Source organism: Amblyomma americanum, chromosome 1 (assembly GCF_052857255.1).
Source record: "Amblyomma americanum isolate KBUSLIRL-KWMA chromosome 1, ASM5285725v1, whole genome shotgun sequence".
NCBI classification, from domain to species: domain Eukaryota; kingdom Metazoa; phylum Arthropoda; class Arachnida; order Ixodida; family Ixodidae; genus Amblyomma; species Amblyomma americanum.
The window spans coordinates 288,942,572-288,962,808 of NC_135497.1; the positions used below are offsets into that span (position 1 = coordinate 288,942,572).

Genomic DNA, 20,237 nt, shown 5'->3' on the forward strand with positions numbered 1-20,237 from the left:
TATATTTAGGCTTATACGATTGGCTTGCAGCCAAGTTGATAGTTTTAGTAAGTATTCATATACAGATTTTTCTAAGCATGCTTTTGTTGCTCCCGTACAGAATATATTAGTGCCATCTGTGTACATGATTAATTGAGGAGATCCTGGTATCATAGTTTTATCGTTCACGTATATAAGAAATAGTAAAGGCCCCAGAATGGATCTTTGAGGGACGCCGTACTGTAACTCCATTTTAATAGACATACAGATGTTTATAATTACATACTGGGAACTAACCTTCAGATATGTTACAAGCAGTCTGAGCGCTACACCCCTAATCCCACAGGCCTCTAGCTTCCTTAATAATATATTAGCGGCACTCAGAGTTTTTGCGTCGACTACCGGAAGCTGAACGCAGTCACGAAGAAGGACGTTTACCCATTCATTGCCACGTATTGACGACTCTCTCGACCACCTTCGGCGCGCTCGGTATTTTTCGTCCATCGACCTAAAAAGTGGCTACTGGCAAATCGAGGTCGATGAACGGGATCGTGAGAAAACGACCTTTGTCACTCCAGGCGGCCTTTATGAATTTAAGGTTCTACCTTTCAGTCTTTGTTCTGCGCCTGCCACCTTTCAGCGGATGATGGACACTGTCCTTGCCGGTCTTAAATGGCAGTGTTGCCTAGTCTATCTCGACGACGTGGTGGTTTTCGCAGGCTCGTTTAGTCAACATCTTGAACGCCTGCGGACGGTCCTCGAAGCCCTTCGTTCAGCTAAGCTCACACTGAAGACCCAGAAATGCCATTTCGGTTACCAGGAGCTGAAATTTCTCGGCCATGTCGTCAGCACCGCCGGCGTGAAGCCCGACCCCGACAAGCTTTCAGCGGTTGCGGAATTTCCACTCCCACGTGACAAGAAAGCTGTTCGGTGTTTTCTAGGGCTCTGCAGTTACTACCGGCGTTTTATCGAAAATTTCGCTGACCACGCAGTACCGCTGACTCGCCTCACCCGCGACGCCACACCTTTTGTTTGGTCTCGCGAGCAAGACGTGGCTTTCGCCGAGCTCTGCCTGCGTCTTCAAACGCCGCCCGTTCTTGGCCATTTTGATGAGCGGGGTGACACTCAAATGCACACCGACGCCAGCAACATCGGCCTCGGCGCGATTCGCGTGAAGCGCCAGGATGGCGTTGAACGAGTCATCGCTTATGCAAGCCGCGCTCTGTCGGGTGCAGAGGTTAACTACTCCACGACTGAAAAAGAATGCCTCGCCATTATTTGGGCCGCTGCGAAATTTCGCCCCTATCTCTATGGTCGCCCTTTCAAAGTGGTCACTGATCATCACTCCTTGGGTTGGTTGGCCAACCTGCGTGACCCGTCTGGACGCCTTGCGCGATGGAGCCTTCGCCTGCAGGAGTTTGACATCACCACTGTCTATAAGTCCGGACATAAGCATGAAGACGCAGACACCCTATCTCGTGCGCCTGTCGAACTCGCTACACCCGACACGGACGATGACGTCAGTTTCCTTGGGGTAATCGATTCTTCTGATTTGTCAGCTGAGCAGCGCGCCGATCCAGTGTTACGACCCCTAATTGATTATCTGGAAAGTCAGTCGGCCACGGTACCTAAACGTTTTTCTCGACACCTGTCGTCGTTTTCCCTACAACGAGGCGTGCTCTATAAGAACCCTGGTTCCAGTTCGCGAGGGTACCTCCTCGTCGTGCCGACAACACTTCAAGAGAAAATACTTTCTGCGTGCCACGACGAACCAACTGGCCATTTGGGATACTCTCGCACGCTTTCCAGAATACGCCAGCTGTTATACTGGCCCAAACTTGCCACTGTTGTTAAACGCTATGTGCAGAGCTGTCGGCAATGTCAGCGCCGTAAGGCCCCGGCCGCCAAGCCTCTGGTGTTCCTCCAACCTATTGCACCACCACGTGCCCCTTTCGATCAGGTCGGCATGGACCTTCTGGGCCCTTTCCCTTTGTACTCGGGTGGCAACCGGTACATCATCATTGCCACAGACTACCTCACTCGATACGCCGAGGCCAGAGCCTTACCTCATGGCACAGCGTCCAAGGTTGCGGATTTCTTCATGAATCAGATCGTCCTTCGGCACGGCGCCCCGACCTACGTCATTACCGACCGAGGGACCTCCTTAAATTTCCATTTGATGGCCGAAATGTTTGAGCTAAGCAGTACGACCTACCGTAAAACTACTGCTTACCACCCGCATGCAAATGGGCTGACCGAGCGGCTTAATAAGACCATGGCGAACATGCTGGCGATGTACGTCGATGTGCAACACAGGACTTGGGACATGATCATACCGTACGTGACATTCGCCTATAACACAGCAGTTCAAGAGACGACCCGTTTCACACCGTTCCGCCTCCTCTACGGCAGAGAGGTTCAGACGATGCTCGATGCAATGCTCCCTTGCCCGACGGATGACCAGCTTTCTGCTGACGCTGAGGAGTTTGCCCACGAAGCCGAGCAGGCTCGTCAGCTAGCACGTGTTCACATCACACAGCAACAAGATAAAGATTCACACCGATACAACCTCCGGCACAGACAAGTCTTCTACAATCCCGGCGACCAGGTTTGGGTATGGATACCTGTTTGACGGCGAGGCTTGTCCGAAAAACTACTTTGCCGTTATTTCGGTCCTTATAAAGTCTTGCGGCGCGTCAGCGACGTTAATTACTAAGTACTACCGGACGCGGCACTTTCCCAGCAGAGAAGCCGTCGACTACCTCGTCCAGAGATCGCCCATGTTCTACGCATGAAGCCGTATTTTGCACGGTGACCCCCCAGATACTTGGAGCCTTTTTTGTTCGGTACAGTGCGCTTGTGTGTGCTTGTGTGCGCTCATCTGCGCGCGTTTTTTAAGAGGGGAGGAATGCCAGGTGGCGCTAAAGCAAAAAAGACGTTGGCGCTGCTGGCGCGCGGATTGAAGGAAGTGGAATTTCGCCGTTTCTCCCACCGAACAACGTTCTGCCGAGCCCTCTCTTGCCGGGTCCCTGTCTTGTGGCCAACACTGTTACAGTATCGTGTTGTGCAGTAACAAACGCTTTCCTAAGATCTATAAATAGGCCCAGTGTTAGGAGCTTTTTTTTCTGTTTTCAATAATTATATCTTTTATATGCAGAAGAGCCTGTTCTGTAGATTTCTTGCTTGAAAGCCCTACTGGGCGTCAGCTATTATTCCATTTTTCTGAAAAAAACTGAGTCTGTCATTGACAACGCGCTCAAATATTTTAGAGAAAATAGTCAAGACCGAAATTGGCCTATAGTTAATAATATTTGCTGCACTGCCGCCTTTATACACGGGAACTATTTTTGCTATCTTTAGATCTGCAGGAAAATCTCCAGTAAGAAGCATCAGATTAACCATATATGACCACACGTGACTTATGTGGGAGCGATATGTTTAATTGGCAAAGCATTTATCCCGTCATCTCCAGATGCTACATCGTTTTTCAAACTCTTGATTATTCTGTAAATTTATGATGGACTGCTAGGAGAAAGCGCGATGGAGCTCATTGGATCATTGGTATGTGTCGGCTCGTATGTAGTAGCAAGTGGACCAGTATACTTTCCAAAGCTAATAAAACTAAGATTCATTTCTTCCGCTAGCTGCGCATCAGGGAGACGATCCCCATTCAGTATTCACTGTAATAGCTGTTACGCAGGGATTCGGTCGTTTTCTGTTGATTAAATTATTAACCATCTCCCATAGCCTTTTATTGTCATTACGAACCCGAAGAATTGCCGTCCTTCCAAAACGAGTATTTATGTCAAAGGCAGCGGAAGCAGTTCAAGCAAATTTTGAAAAATGCGAAACATCCGATTCAAAACTAAGAAGTAATGCAAAGAAGCTATGCCAACGATTGAATTTAGAAAACCTTTCACTTGCAATACAAGGAAAGAAGACTGGCTGCCTGGAAATGTTTTTTACCGCCAAGACGCACAAGACTGGATGCCCTTTGCGTGTGATTGTGTCTGAAAAGATGACCTGGCAAAAAGAAGTCGCCAAGTTTCTGCAAAGTAACCTCAAGCGACTTCCAGTCAATGACCCCTTTCTCGCAAAAAATACCTAAGAAGTCGTCAGATTCCTGCATGAGAACAGAACAGTGCCGTTCAATGGCTTCTCCATTGATGTAAAGGATCTGTTTTATTCCATCCATCAGGATGCCCTCATAGAATGTGTTCGTGACGCCATCGATAGACACGGTGTGGTGGCCTTCCAAAATTAGTGTGGCGTATCTGCGGACGGCTTCATTGAGCTGCTATGCACTTACCTAAAATATACAGTAACTGAGTGGAACGGCTCCAGATTCATACAAAAGCAAGGCATTTGTATCGGCTCTTGCATTGCCCCCATTTTGAGCGACCTTTTCCTGTCTATGCATGACAGGTCCTTGAAGGACAAGCTCGAGTCTTCAAGCGTTCTCAAAATTTTCCGGTACGTTGAGGACTTCCTGGTTCTCTTAGATTGCGACTCTGAAGCATTTAAAACAGAAGCAACTCAAGTCCTCCACGTTTTTTCTAATACTTTATTACCTCTTGAAATTACCCATGAATTCCCAGAACAAAACGCAATGCGGTTTCTAGAGTTAAAGGTTTTATTCGGAGAGAACCACGTCTGCTGGCTATTTGAACCAAGAGCCAATAAGCCCATCCTGCCTTACGACTCAGCCCACTCAAAACTTATAAAAAGGAACATCGTGAAGTCAACTTTTATAAAAGCACTCACAAAATCTTGTGAACACAAGTTGCATGACAGTTTTTCGAATCAGGTGTTGAGGCTGACGCAATCAGGGTACCCGCAATCTCTCCTGTCGTCAATAGCAAAAAAAGTCCTGATAGGTATGAAGCATGGTAGGGAAGCCCCGGATGACAAGCGACAGCGCAACAAAAGGGTTGCCGTTTAGCCGTATCTGCACCAAATCTGTCATAATCTTAAGAAAATTGGTAAAAAAGCAGATGTAGACGTTGTCTTTTCAGCCCCACTGCACTTGTCCAGCCTGTGCAACAAAGTGAACAAAAAGAAAAAGAACAGTAGCTGTACAACCCGGCACCGAGACCCTTTTGTGCCTTGTGTGGTGGGCGCCATGTATTCCATCCCTTTAGCTTGCGGTAAGGCTTACATAGGCCAAACAGGAAGACGTTTAAATGAAAGGTTGATAGAACACAAGAACGACTTAACTGGGGCGCCATTGAGGAACTTGCCCGCACATTGCCGGGTATGTGACAGCAAATAGAAATGCATTCCTAACTTTAAGAAGGCAACTGTCTTGAAAAAACATAAAAACCAAATAACGCGCGAAATCATTGAAGCAGCCCACATCTCAGGGCTTAAGGAAGGTTGCGTTAGCACCCCTTCTATTTCATTATCTCAAAAAGAAATCACCTTCCTGTCTGGTTTTATTTGATTTTACCCGGTTTTTAGAGGCACACTTCACTTGTCGCTTTTTCGTTCTAGCCGTGTTAATTTTTGGCGCTCATCCTTCGTTTGCTATTTTTTTTCGTAATCTCGCCGTCTCATGTTTTGGTTTGTTCTTTTAGCAAAATCGCGCCCTCAACTCTGTTTTTGTCACTCGCGCATACTCAACCCTGTTTTTCCATTTTGTTTACACGTGTCATTCATGCTCTATATCTTTGATCTCTTTGTATAGTGTGATTCCTGTTATCTTATGATGCCCTGTAAATCGTGTGGGTCCCAGTTTGTTCGCGTCGCTTGACCACTCCCTCTGGTCGGCTTTTCTTGGTGTGTGTATATAAGTGCGGTTCAGTTTTCGTTCAAATAAAAGTTGGAAGTTCAGCGCTCTGTACTATCTTCTCCTTCTTCTTCCTTTTTGTGTTCGCGCTGCTGATACATATGAAGAATGTCAGCCTGAAATTACTCAATTGTCGCTTTCTTCAGGTCTGAGTTCAATTTGTTCCTGAAGGTTTTAAACTCGGCAAATAGATGCAGATCGCGAGATTTTAGAAAAGCATGAATCTTCTTATTTTTTTCTTTTATGCGCTTGAATAACTCCACGGTCATCCCAGGTTTACGCATACCTTTTTCTTTGTTTTATGCTCACACAAAGGTAAAGCTGCATCATAGCACCACAGAAGTCTTTTCCAATATATTTTATACGTGGTTGTAGCATTCTGTTCCATGTAAACGTCATTCCGGATTTCGTTCTCTATTAGGATGCAAGAAAGCTTCAGAGTTTCATCGTTTATTTTACCATGCCAGGTCTTTTCCTTATTATATCTGTGTCTGCTGGAAACAGGGGAACCCAAACAGAACACGGGAAGGTGATCACTGAGGTCACATGTTATAACACCAGCGGCCGATATCGTCACAATTCATATTTGTAACGCAGATGTCAAGACACGTTGCGGTATCAGCGGTCACCCTTGTTGGAACAAGCATAGAGATAAATAAGGTCACGAAATTCATTTGCATTCGAGCTATCCGATATTGTATCAATCTTGACATCTCCAAGAATTATAAACGATTTTGTAGCAGATCCTAGAAAACTCAGTGCATATTCAAAGAAGTCGCCAAATTCAGATACACAGCCAGATGGCGGCCTGTATATTGCACCAATCAAAGTACCAGATAATTTGATAAAACATTTTTCTACGTTTTGGTCAATCCTTGTCAAATTATAACTTCGTAATACATATTTTGCTCAAGATATACTGCAATTCTGCCTCTTTTTTTGCTTCCCTGCATATGCTTTCACACCTATAACCTGGCAGGTAAGGTGGTATGTCGTCCTTTGTTAACCAGGTTTCTGTTAGAACTAGGGCTTTAAATTTAATAGTCAGGGACTGAAGGAATATTACTAGATCATCGACATTGTTTTTTATGCCGCGCATCTTTAAATGCATAGTTGTAAGCTGTCGTACACTGCACTTATATGTTTTATTCAAAGTTGCATAGTCATTATAGCAACATCCAGCTATGTCAGTTGGAAGGGTTCGATGAGCGTTAGAAACATTCCTGCTAGTGTCTATTATCTGGCTATTTTTTCCACATCACACACATTGGCTATTCTGATAACATCTGCAGTATCGTCCCTGCATGCATAGATTTTTCCGTGGGAGGTCCAAACGAACTTCCATCACATTGCTTTCTTTTGGGCAGCCGCAGGGCCCAGGAGCTTTTTGTTTGACCCCGTTAAATGCTCATTAACGGACACAGGGTTGCTTTCCCCGCCGAAGGCAATGTCCTTAGTGGTCAGCCGCTTCTTCCTGAATTTCTGCAGAACCCTGTCCCGTTTAATGCGATGCACAAAACGAAAAACTATGTTTTTTTCTCTTTTGTTGAATGTCGAGACGCGGTGACATACATCAATGTCCGAGTCAGTTATCGGTTGATCTAAAGAAGCTCCAATTCTTTTCACAGCGTCGCATGGGTCGCCTGCATCGGGAACACCTTTTATTTCAAGGTTATTAGCTCTCTGGTATTGCTCCAGTTCTATCCTCTCGCTTAACCGGCGGTTTTCTACCGTCTGCTCGTCGTTTTTTTAGACATCCTAACTTCCTTTCTCAGCTCTCTTCTCTCATTCTTGATTTCATTTACGCCATCACAGGTGTCATTGCAGTTTTTTACGCTATCTTTTAGCGTTCTAAGGTCAGCTCTCAGTTCGCGTTTCAGATCTTCAAGCGCCTTGCAGCGCTTGCTGATTTCTTTAACATCTTTGCTCATGACTAACACAGCAGTCCTAAACACAGCTTACCGCCAAGTTCACAACACTTATCAATACAAATACAAAGCAGATCAAGCAGTTCAACACTCAGCGTTGTGTTTGGCAGCAGCGCATAGGCAGTTTTTGGATTGCAGAACAAGCAACTAAGTCTCACCTGCAACAGCAAACAGAATGCTTTAAAGTGCCTCAGACGCGCGCCGCGCCGAACTGAAGCCTGGGTTTGCAGCGGCGTTCTTTATAAGGCGGATTCCACTCTTCGACGACGCCCCCGTGTGGGTCAATTCCGTCCCACTTTGAGCATGCGCTGCAGGATGACGAGACAGGCACGGGAGGTGGCAATCGTGCGTTGCTTCTTCGGCGATGGAATCAGCACGCTTCCTAAACTGCAACAGCAAACAGAAGGATTGAAAGTGCCTTAGACGCGCGCCGCGCCGACGTGCACCGCTGTCGCGCAGAGTTCAGGCGTCTTTTAAAGCGAAAGCATGACTAGTCCCATTACGAGAAAAGCCGGCGCCGTCTCTATTTGTGCTTAGTGGTACAAAAATAGAGGGTGTTATCTACGCTAGGCGGTCCGAGTGGATTACTTAGGATTAAACTGTATTACGATGGATCGTGATAGATTGCGGTGGATTAAGAGTTGATAACGTTGGATTAAGTTGGGTTAGGATGTATTGTGGTGGATTAAAAGTAGATTACATCAATTTAAGTTGTACCAGGGTGGATTATGTTGGGTCACGGTGGTAGCAGTGGAATACATTGGGTTAAGTTTCAATAGGGTGAAATAAGTTAGATTACGGTGGTTTCTGGTGGATTAAAAGTGGATTATATTATTGAACCGTAATAGGATGGTTTAATTCGGATTGCAGTGGGTTGTGGTAGATTACGGGTGGATTCTGGTGGGATTAAGAGTTTATTAAGAAGGATTATGTTAGATTAAGAGTGGATTAGATTGAATCAAGTAACCGCAGGGAAAACTTCGGTACACCTTTGTAGCTGTATGTGAGCACTTGTGTGGATGCCAATGAGTAATTATCCTTTATTACAATAGGTCGTACAAAGCGGATTTACGTGGATAGTGTATTTTGGGTAGATTGTGGGAACTGCTGTGAATTAAGAGTGGATTACGTCGAATCACGGTGGATTGCGATGGATTAAGGTGTGATTATGGTGGATTAAGGGTTTACTGTGCTGGATTAAGTTCGATTAGTGTGCATTGTGGGGAATTAGAGTGTATTTTGGGTGGATTAAAAATAGATCAAAGCTTTCGCCTTCACAGTACATAAGAAGTCTTTAGTGACGTCTGTAATTTTTTGCTCTTAATCTCCATAGGAACGCGACCAGCACAGTCGAAATTTTATTCCTCTAACCAAGCACTACGCCTCTGCGGTGGGCAGCCGCACGTAGCCATCCAGAGAAATGTTTTTGAAAAAGGTGTATCAAATAAAAATAGCTGCTTATTTTTATTTTTTTTACAGACAATCGGTTTCTACTCGCTTGGTCGGAGTAGTTACTTCAAACAGGCTAAATCATGGCGCAGATTTTCCATACCTTCCAACTCTTTCGGAAATATGCAACGCAATGATTCCATATCTGACGCAATGGTGGCTCTCGCGATTGCGCGCTGGAGGGGCTTCATGAGTGCCCATGAGGGGCGTGCCCAGAGCGGCAACACTAAAGTTCTCAGTGTAACGACGGGCTAGGTAACAATTATATGCAACACACTTTGTTGGAGCACGCTCAGGCCTTTAGGCCGGTTCCAGAAAATGCCTGTAACGTTAAGAGCACACGTTCACTCCGCGATTATGCATGTGCACTTGACGTCTCGCATGCCACCTTGAACCGTATGCTATGGAATCATTTACCTGAAGTGGTGGCTCCGGGTCCTATATTTATGCGGCTGTCATAAAGTTCTTACAGCGATTCGGCGATTCTTTTTGTTCTTTTTGTTCTCAATTTTCTTTAGATATTTTCATTGAAAAAAATTGCTTTCAACTCACGTGCACTCCGAGTGCAGCAAAAATAATGTCAAGAAAAGAAAACATATTTTGGCTGTTCCACATGCCTCTTTGCAGATTCATTTCCGGAGCTTTTAATGCGCATTTTCATCTCGTTTCAGACACTTTTGATGCCTTGAGGAATCCTCAGAAATCACTGAAAGATGGCTGCCAACATCGTCAGAGCTGAAGGCTTCAAGAATATTCCCCGCTTATAGTGAGTGGCCAGCTGTATTGCCGGATAAGTTGACATTATTGCAACGTTATTGCTCTCTGTTCCCTTATCGTTGCTCCTTTTGTTCTTGTTTACCCCCTGGCTACTGACCAAGGCATCCAACTCGAACCTCTTTTGATCAACCCTATGCCTTTCCTTGTCCTCCTTTAATCCTCTATCTCTCTCTGACTCCTTCGCTTCACGTGTCAACATTGATAAACAAAGTACTGCCATTAGGTGATGTATCTCAAGTTCCCAGGACTGCTGCTCCCATCTCTGTAAAACGTCAGGTTCTGCGTAATCTTTCATATCGCGCTCAAGACAGCCCCATCGGCAGGTATACGCCGATCCTATCGTGTCTGCCACTTCCGTTAGCCGAGCTGTCTCCTGTGAGGGAACCAAGCCCAGCCTGCTTTCTTGCTCGGGCTGTGTCTATAGCGCCAGCACTGCGGCCTCGTATGATCAACTTGAGTCATGGGTGAACGACACTCACGTTATCCTTGGCCTGCTTGAGGGCGAACGCCATCCACCACCCGCTGAGGATGTCGATCACGAACACCACGCTCAGGGCAAGCGTTGTGCGAGCTGACGTCAGTTCCACTGCGAAGGGGCAGCGAAACGCATGTGGATCAGATAACCACACGCGCACACTAAACACCTTGCTGCGTTTGAACCATGTATTTCTACAGACAGGAATAAGTGTACGAGATCAGGAGCATGATAGGAACAAGAAAGTTTTAGCTACAGTGCATAAAAGGTATGTTTCAAAGAAATGTAGGAGCTGTATAGATGCGGAACAATGACATCACGGGAAAGGTGCACGTGCCAAAAGGGGTATAATGAGAGGCCCTGAAACGGTGAAATACCTGCGCAAAATGCAGACGAGAGTTTAAGAGGCTGCTGCATCGGCAGGCAACCGCGAGCGACTTAGGTGCACACTGAGGACAACTTCACCGAGTTATTGTTCTCGGTAAAAGATTCTCTCACTCTTGCTGGCTATGCTCACGTTCGTCCGGCAGCAAAAGGCGCATTTATGTGTGACACAATTGATTTCAACATTTTCCCGCCCCTCAATACAAACCAGTGACGTCTACTCTGAAAATGACTGGTTGCCTCCGTTTTGAAGTGAATGGCGGTGTACCATAGGCTACGGGATCCGCGCGAAAAATTCGACGTCGACGCACGCAGTTTACGTTGCGAAATGGGCAGATGAAGGCGACACCTGTGTTTCATTTCTTTGACCTTTTGTAGCTTAAAAAAGCTCGGCTTTAAGTGAGAATGGTCTCTTTGTCGGCGGAATATTCCACAACATATGAATACGGGCCAACTTGAAGTTGTTCCCGGTGTTTCTTTAAGGCTCACACCCACGGAGCGAAAGTAGAGGAAAAGCTACTGCACAATGACTGCAGACAGAGTCGTGCGCCAACGTTTCCTTCTTCACAAGGTTACATACACAGATATTTATACGAGAAAGAATGAAAAGCTAAAAACAGCAACATCGCCTCAGGTGAAAGTTGCCTCCTCTGCGGACAGAACATGCATAAGGTCTTGGGCAATTCAGTAATTTTCTCCTTAATTATACGACAGCTTGTACCAAACGAAAAGAGCTGACTCCACGGGCTCAAGTCTGTCCAATTAGCAAGAAACAGCAGCAGTCACACTCTACCTGCGGTTGCAAGCGAAAACATGGAATTCACCCTTGCCGAAGCCATGATAAATGTCGCTACGTTAAGTAGCAATGCGTTATCTGTCCGTTGCGCTTCGAGCAGCGGGCTCCTCATACACGTAGGTATCGCGATCAACGTTTCGGAACGAACTTGTAGATCTTACTAGCTCTGCTTATTTTGTTGTGACATTTCGCTGCAGTCATTCGTAACAATCAGCATGAGTGTAAGTTTCCAACCGTGAGATCGTAATAAAGATTAATGCGTGGCTGCACTGCTCGTGGATCTCCGAAAACATTATAAATCGTCAGGCTGGGCTACCCGAAATGGGAGGAATGAATATTCAGAAAGCAAGAGCAAGTGACATGACGTCAACGACACACTCGGGGAAGGAAAGAAGGACTCGAGGCAAGCGCGCGTGTGGCTTCGTCTCCATTCCTGGCGTCACGTTCATGTCCCGCACCTCTCTTCACCTTCCTAATAATGTCCCTTCGTTTCCTGCTTCTTCCAATCCGCGTATGCAGAAGTGCCCATCCAAATAGATGTAGCCGTTTTTACAGCCAACGCACCTGCGTGTGAGGTGCTTCCAGTTATCAATATCTATATATGCGGCAAGTAAATACATTATGTCGAGAAAAAAAAGAGCAGCAGCGAGTTTATATTTTGAGCCATCCAGTGCCGCAGAAACCAATACAAAAATAGTGGGTCGTTTATAGAGTTCAAAATACACTCCGGATGCAAGGTCCCTTCTTCGAGCTTTAACGAAGTTGACATCCTCCGCACACACAAGCGACCAGGCGAACTGTGCCCCGAGCGAAGCTCAGCGTAAGGTGAGCTCCGTCGGCATCGATACGGACGACTGCTGTGGCAGCCTGCGCGAACACTTCGCCGCGGAGTAGCAGCCTTGGCGTGAGATAAGAATGACGCCAGACGCTAACTTAGTAGCACGTGCATAGTAAGACTAACCACACAGAATATTAATACCAATCCGCCTCTGACTAAAATCGCTCATATAGAATAAGATAGCACGGAAAATAGATGTATCGCGCTGCAGACCACAGGTTCTTTGAGGCTACGAGTTGGTAAGCTTTGGTTTCTTGTAATAGGCTGCAGAATGCAACACTATCTGCGTGCAATCCGCGCCATGGCTGCGGCCTCGGCGCCAGCTAACTGGTTGCTTCATGGGGAAGACATCACTGCCTGAGCCACCCCTTACAGGGCCAACAGAGAAAACGTCCTTGCGTTGCTCTCCTCTTTTTAAATAGCACGTGCTAAAGTTTCCGTGAAAGATAGCTGGGTGTGCGTAGACGGGTGGTTAAAGTCCTAGAACGTGCCACGAAGAAAAATTGGAGGAGACACTTAACCACCGCCGTAACAGTATGACACGATAGCGTTAACGGGTTAATGCCCGCATATGCGAAATTGGCCGTTCTCTAATTTACATTCATAGATCGCTGGCAGCCCTCATACCACTGCTGACGCAATGGTGCAAGGGTTAAGTGATGCAGCACTGCCCTGCGATGGCATTACTGCCAACGGTGGAGTTTGTGCGACTCAGGTTTCTCTTCTCGAGCCACCTCTCGCGACCAATCATTAATTTAACTGGCGCCTGACATGGTGGACAGTTTGCTCATAATCCGGTGGGCAGGTTGTGTTGGGTTACGTGACAAGGCCAAGTGACCAGTCATTTTTCGACTATGGCGCCTCCCGAGCAGAATCTTACGCCCCTGACTGGCGATAGGGTGGCCTCGCTGGTTGCCTAAGGTGGCCACGTGAACCACATTACCCGGGTCAATTTGTCGCTCACGACGACGACGACGCCGGATTTTGTGCATAACAGGGTCCTTCACGCTATTGCGTAAAAAATGCAGTAAGTAGTCTCCTGCCTGTGTGCTCTCAGTGTAAGCTTTCACTGACGTTCCGCACCCTTTCGGACGTAGCGGAGCCGGAAGAAAAGGGGAGGGGCAGATTATGGCACGTTTCCAACAACGAAACGCATGAAACCTATTTTGGATCGAAGGCGATGCTACAGCACAGTCACCGCGCAGCTAGCTGGCAGGCGCTTCAAACATCAGGGGAGCTCAAACGTCACAAGGCATTCGGCTTCGCGAACATACATTTGGCTGAAATTTTAATCTACCATTAAGTATAAATCATGGATTGCAACCAAGTTTTCAAGAAAGACCTGTCGCGCACCAGCACTAGAACTTCCCAGGAACATTTTTTTTCGTGTTTGTGTATCTGTGTGGTTAAAATATTTTTCCTGTCAGCTTAAGCTGTAAGGTGGGCGGATTAGGCCAAAGCTGAAGCAATAACAAGGCGCCTGCGTTATCTCTAGCCATGCTTTCTCATAATGGGAGGGGCACAGTGCAATCAACTGCAAAAATTTGACTGATGGTAACCACCAGACTAGCGCCAAAACATGTCCAGCGTGCAACCTCTTTCCTTCTTTCTTTCTTTTGTGCCTTCGAGGTTTCATAGTAGACTGCAGTGTCTGTGATACCATCCGGCAGTCGTTTCTATTGCAGTGAAGCTACTCATTCTGACTGGGCAGCTGGCAGAGGTTAGCTAAAGCTGACGCAATTTCTCCCTTTCGGAAAAGCTCGTGGGAGAGAACGCGGTAGTCGCTGAACAACGCCCACCAGGCCCCATCGCACAACAGCTCGCGGCACTCACGCAGAAAGGCTTCCAGGTCGCCCTTGAGGTTCGTCAGCGTTTGGCGGCTTCGGTCCAGCACGAGGCTCTTGTGGTCGTCGGCGGCGCCGCCGAGCATGAGGTCGGCCTCGGAGGGGATCCATGCCACCAGCACCACGCGCAGGAAGGCGATCTCCTTGCTCGCCTCATACAGCCGTCCTGACAGCAGGATGAGTGCCAGGAAGGACAGCCCCTGTGCACAAAGAGCGTGCATATTCCTCAGTGAAGCGGTAAGCATAGCGAAAATACTGCCGCTGTGCTACCACCGCGGGCACTGCACCGACGCGCGCACACACACACATGTGTACAGGGCATTTCACCTCAGAGTTACCACAATTTTTAAAAGTAGGCTCTTCGCGATAGAAGAGCACTTTTTTTGCCATAGCATTGTCAGCGGCGTAGTACATCAGAATACAGCTAAGACTTGCCAGCTGGCAGGCTGGTTAGCTAATACTGAATAGTTGTTTTTTGAACTATTACTATTAGTGTCCTTAATAATTGAGAGGCGTGTATCCCACCGTAAGTAATATTTACGTGGCGGGCAGCCGAAGAATGAAGCGCGATGAACGATGGCAGAGAGATGATGTAATGGCCGCTGGCCTAACGCGAGCGGTCCATCCCGCGCCCCTGCCGGCTTCGTCTTCTTCGTCACAATATCCACATCAGTTTTTAGAATTTAGAATACGCAGTTACCCTCGGCGCTGTGGCCCAACAAATTTTGGCTATTTCGACGAGTTACGTGCACTAGATAGGTTGCTTTGCCTGAAAGCTTCTCGAAAGCATATGCATTTTGGTGAGATGCCGCCAAAATTTGTTGGGCCGCAGCGCCGAAGGTAACCGTTATGTCGAAATTCTAAAAACTGATACGTATATTGCTTGCGGTGGGCTGCACGCCTCTCAATAATTGAGGAGTCCAAAAGCAATAGGTAAAGAGTTAACGATTCAATAATAGTTAATCCCCTTGCTAGTTAGCACGTCTTAGCTGCATTTTGATGTGGTACACTGCTGACAATGCTATGCGGAAAAGAGCGCTGTGCTAACTCACAAAGCTTACTTTTAAAAATTGCGCGTTTACGCTCGCTACTGTGGCTTATCTAATTGGGGCATTTCTCTCGCCATTCGAAAACCGCGCTTGCGGGAGGGCGCAAAGCGACGTCCATCAAATCGCGGAATGACTCGATTTGAAACAACTACTTATTCGAGAATGCAGTTCTTGCATAAGCAGTTCACTGTCGCATATGTTATATAAAACGAACAGAGAACACTGCTGGAGGAAATAAATAGAAAATAGTGTCATTTCCGGCGTCCAACAACACTGTTTTCCAAGGCAAGGCGAAAGCAAAATCATTGAGATCTGGGGAGTGCCAACTTTTGGCAACAGTTGGAAAACTTCGCTCTATAGTGTCGCTCGTTAGAGCAGTATCTCCTCTTTCTCCCCGGCCATTTCCTCGACGGATATTGTGAAATGTGATATTTAATCCTGGTACCTGCAATGCAACACTTCTTATCTTCGGAAATATAGGATCCGTGTTTGTTTTTAAACACTCCCCTTCTTTTTTTTGGAGTTATTATGCTCCGCTATCGATTATCATTCAGTGATAAAATGATCATACGCTATTATTTTTCCATTTATCAGCACAACGTAAAAAAAGGATAGAAAATTTTCCCTGCGCTTTCCTTGGTTTCGGTGACGGTTGCCTTCCTTCATATGGATGTCATAACGAACCCCTCATTTCCTTACCCTTGTCTACTCGACATCGCAGCAGGGATAGTTGTTGAAGAAAAGGTTTTCCGGCGGGTACAGTGAATGCGAAAGCAAGAAGAGCCCCATCACTCTTGGCTCTCCAAAGAGGCGAAGATATCGGTTACATCTGTAGAAAGGAACTGTGCTGATAGAATACGTCGTCTTCTGCGGGTACTTCAAAACTAATACACGTATATATGACCCGTCTACCTTTGTTTTGCACCTTAGTGCCCACCGCACAGATCCGTGACAGGTGCTGCTGCCGGAGGTCCTGCTTATACTGAGTATTTAGTACACCCCTGCTATAAAGAGACGGAGTTTTTTTTTTTTTCAATTCTACGACTTAATGGTGTTGCCTGCGTAAACGTGACAGGGAAAGTGATTGGTCGCGCGTTTATTTTACTAATATCGTCTGCCAAAAGATCTAATTATGCATAAAAACATGCTTATAGCCCGCGTACACACTCTAAATGTCTGACAGGTGCTGTGGGGAATGAGTACGCGGATCTGTCAAGTCATTTTGTTTAAATTCGACGATACAAGTGTTAATTCTGTAGCAACGAATCAACGTGTCCGACGTTACGGTGTGCCGCGCAATCTCTTGTGTTATGTACACCGGCAGAAATCTCGATCCTATGAAACTTGTGTTAGCGACGCCGCGTCCCACAGCAGGAATTGACGCTGCGATCGTAAGTGCACTGTTCGCACGGAATATTCAGCGCATGGGCACATGCCCTTATAAAAATGGTCTATAGATAGTCTATCGAGTTCTTATGGACTGTTTCCTTCCTATTCATAGTCTATAGGCTGTCTATAGATAAAATTCTACTAAAGGTGTATTGCCATAAATCTATAGATTGTCTATAAACAATAGGATTTGTATTGCCAATAGACTATTCTCTTGGATTTCTCTATAGACAGTCTGTAGACATTATAGACAGAAGTATATATACTGTGTAAATAATTTTTTGTAAGGGAATTCACGTGGAAGCGCTCACGGTACTAGAGCTCACCGCGTGCCTTCCTATAGCAGCGTGTTACCTGCGCTGCAAATTTATTCCCTGGCTATTCTCTGCTTCGTTCATCAAAGTTCTAGAGGTGATGAAAATTGACAAGTTCGTTGTTGAACAGCGGCTCAAAATTTGCCCAGATGCTTGTGGGAGCTGAATATTCAAGAACCTGCTGCATTCTCTGAGTGGGCAAGCCACTCGTAGAACCAACCACCAACTAATCACCAACTCTGTCCACTGTCTACAGTATTGCTCTCCTCTTAGCGCAAAATAGCCTCGCATATTCCACAGAAACACTGTTTCTGCTACCAGCCTGAACATGGTTTTCCAGGCTGCCCTAAAACCATCCTTGTATACATTACTACTTATTCCAAAGACGCAACTAAAGTTAACAGTGTTTATGGTGCTCGGCTGCTGACTCGAAAGACGCGAGTTCGATCCTGGCCGCAGCGGTCGCATTTCGATGGATGCGAAATGCTGGATGCCCGAGTACTGTGCGATGTCAGTGCACGTATAAAGAACCCCAGGTGGTCGAAATTTCCGGAGCCCTTCACTACGATGTACCTCTTGTCTGAGTCACTTTGAGACGTTAAACACCATAAAACACACAAAAAAAAACCAAAAACAACGCCACTGAAGTTAGATTATCAGTCTGCAGAAAGGCATTAAGATCTTGCTCATGATTAACAAAATACGCCCCCTTTTGTCAACATAGTGAAAATTTCGCGGTGAATAAGGCAACGTATGTAGCAGAGCTGTTCTCTGAGCAACCCGGGCGTCAGGCAAGGCATGGCGAGTTACACACTTTGGCGAGTCTTTGCGTTAAGAATTCAGTGATATGAGTACGCAGAGCGCGGCGCATATCTGCCGCATTAATCGTGACTGCAAATTCCACCTGTTCGATAATCAGCTTCGCTCAGGGGGCTTGGCGGAAGTAGCTTTCGGCGACATCGAGAAACCACAAATCACTGCGGAGCAGTGCTTGAAAGCGCGCTAAGTAGCTTAGGATGCGAAGACCGTGCAAATGAAGTGTGCTACTGTCCGTCAGCTGAATTAGTTGATTTAGCTACGCCGCATTACCGTAGGCTTTTCTGTGCTAACCTGAGAAATGACCTCGCATCCATTTGTTGTTTTTCGTTTTAGACTTTGCATGTGTTCTGTGCATGTGTGTGTACGAGTGTGTCACCTCACTTTTCACGCAAAGAAAGCATGGGGTGCTAAAATCTCCAAAGTTAAGGTATAACATCTAATGGCCTTTGTTTCGAATGCAGTGTGACGAGTACCGTGAAACACCTCGTGTGGCCAGACAAAAGTAGTTTCACAGCACTCAAGGACAAGTGCGAATGAGTCAGTGAGTAACAGATTGAGAGAGTGAGTGAGTGAGTGAGAGAGTGAGAGAGTTAGTGAGTGAGAGAGTGAGTGAGAGAGCGAGTGCCGCGTGCAACGTGCCGTGCGACCCGTATGCTGTACGTACTAATGCGGCACAAGCGTGAATGTCACAGACACATCAAGCTGCGTCATTGAGAAAGATCAGGAGGAGTGACAAGTCTTCTGGTGCGAAACCTGTTGTGCCCGTGCACAAGATGTTTATTACTTCGGTCGTCCACATGTACCGGGTTGGTCAAGTTTTCCTAGGTCACAGGTTCCGCTTTTGTGTAGTGTAGTCGAGCACTTAGATGCCTTTGTAGCTATAGTAGAATATAACTCAAGAACTACACGGCGAACGCCCAAGGAGGCCCTCCAGACAATGGCGTCGACCGATTCTCAGAATGCAGTGGTTAATCCTCTTGGAACTGCTAACATGACATCGCAAGGGTGGCAGATTAGGCATCATGCGGCCTAATCGGATTAGAAACGGCGTGAAGAAAATTGGTCGACGCCATTGGCTCGAAGGCCGCCTTTGAGGGGCGTCTGCCGCTTCGTGCTTGCGTTGTATCCGACAACAGCAAGATCCTTATGAGTGACGATGACGCTCTTGCTTACCCTCCAGAGATCTTAGGCTTGTGGACTGTCGTAAATGCCCAACTACCTGGCTCAAAAACCTACCCTGTGGAATGGGGGCTTTTCACCAACCCTGCACCTATTTTCCTTTCGGCGCTGCAGTGATCTATGGTGCTAACTAGAGTATCGCCCTTCTGCTGTGTCACATTTTGATGGTGGAGCCTACCTTTTCTGAGCATGTAACAAAACCGCACCCTGAAGTCCTTCTTCCAAGCGTCACCTACGTTAAAGGCTGCCTCTTTCATTTTAGCTGCACAAGTGCATCAATGAGGCATTACGCATATTGTCACGTAGTGGTGACGGCAATCTGGTAGTCAGACCGGTAGTTAGGTGCAGACTGAATCGGCATCACTCAGGCCGCTCGCCTCAAATCCGGAAGGTCGTGAGGTCGGCGCCTGCTTCCACCGGTCGCCCACTGGCTTTCACAGGTACTAACGTGCCCCGGTCTTGCGCTGAACTCTCCAAGAGTCAGTCGCACATGAAGGGCGTCACGTGCTCTGCATGTTGAACATCCCAAGCACAGAAAGTCTGTACAAACGCTTCTAGTTCTCGCGGCTGCCACCGCATGCTGCACGGCGCTGAACATAAAAAATTACGCCGAGAATTTTGAATCTTTCGTATACCCTACTGATTTCCCATGGCCGTGAGAACGCGTAGGTGCGAAAGCAGGAAGCATTTAAGTCAGGCTTTGTAGCACGTAGGAAGTGTGGGCCATCAGTATCAATATATTCCCTCACCATCTCACTGCACCCTTTAGTTTTCATTCAATTACAAATTAAAATATTCGCATTCAGTTGCACAGTGTTCGCGACTGCCGACCGACTGGTGCCACGAGTTGCCAATGTACAATAGGTTGATAAGGAACGCTGCATGGAGGTACCCTTATGCACACGGTATGGCCCCAAGCACACCAATAATAATCGTCATCATCAGGAACGTCTTATGCAGAAGGCTGAACTATAAGTCACGACAGGGCACTCCCAATCCAATGTTGTCCGATCCGACTGCGCAAAGTTCGCTGCGAATTTAGGCTCCGAGTATGCGCAAAGCAGATGCTGTTTGCTTCGAACGAGAGACACATCACTCGGTATATAAGTCAAATAAAATCGACAACCTCACGGTATACCGTCGTCAAAATTAGTGAAAAATAATAGGCTCGTGTTATCTTTTCCCCTTATATAGCGCATAAACAAACCCCATGCACGCGGACACGTAAC

General features: G+C 46.7%; 1 protein-coding gene across 3 annotated transcripts in view; it reads right to left on the minus strand.

The window, feature by feature from the left end:
• The window catches only part of LOC144115238 (uncharacterized), an 86,148-nt gene that overhangs the window by 63,519 nt on the left and 2,392 nt on the right, over positions 1-20,237 (minus strand). For 2 of the 3 annotated variants that reach the window (XR_013311311.1, XR_013311310.1), the window contains exons 2-4: positions 14,248-14,458; positions 10,401-10,507; positions 7,854-8,082 (exon numbers count right to left, since the gene is read on the minus strand). Coding sequence is in view for 1 of the 3 variants with exons in the window: in XM_077649529.1 (XP_077505655.1) it covers positions 10,401-10,507; positions 14,248-14,458 (318 nt within the window). In the remaining 2 variants the exon portion in view is untranslated. The remainder of the gene's footprint in view (positions 1-7,853; positions 8,083-10,400; positions 10,508-14,247; positions 14,459-20,237) is intronic. The other variant, XM_077649529.1, reaches the window with a different exon arrangement.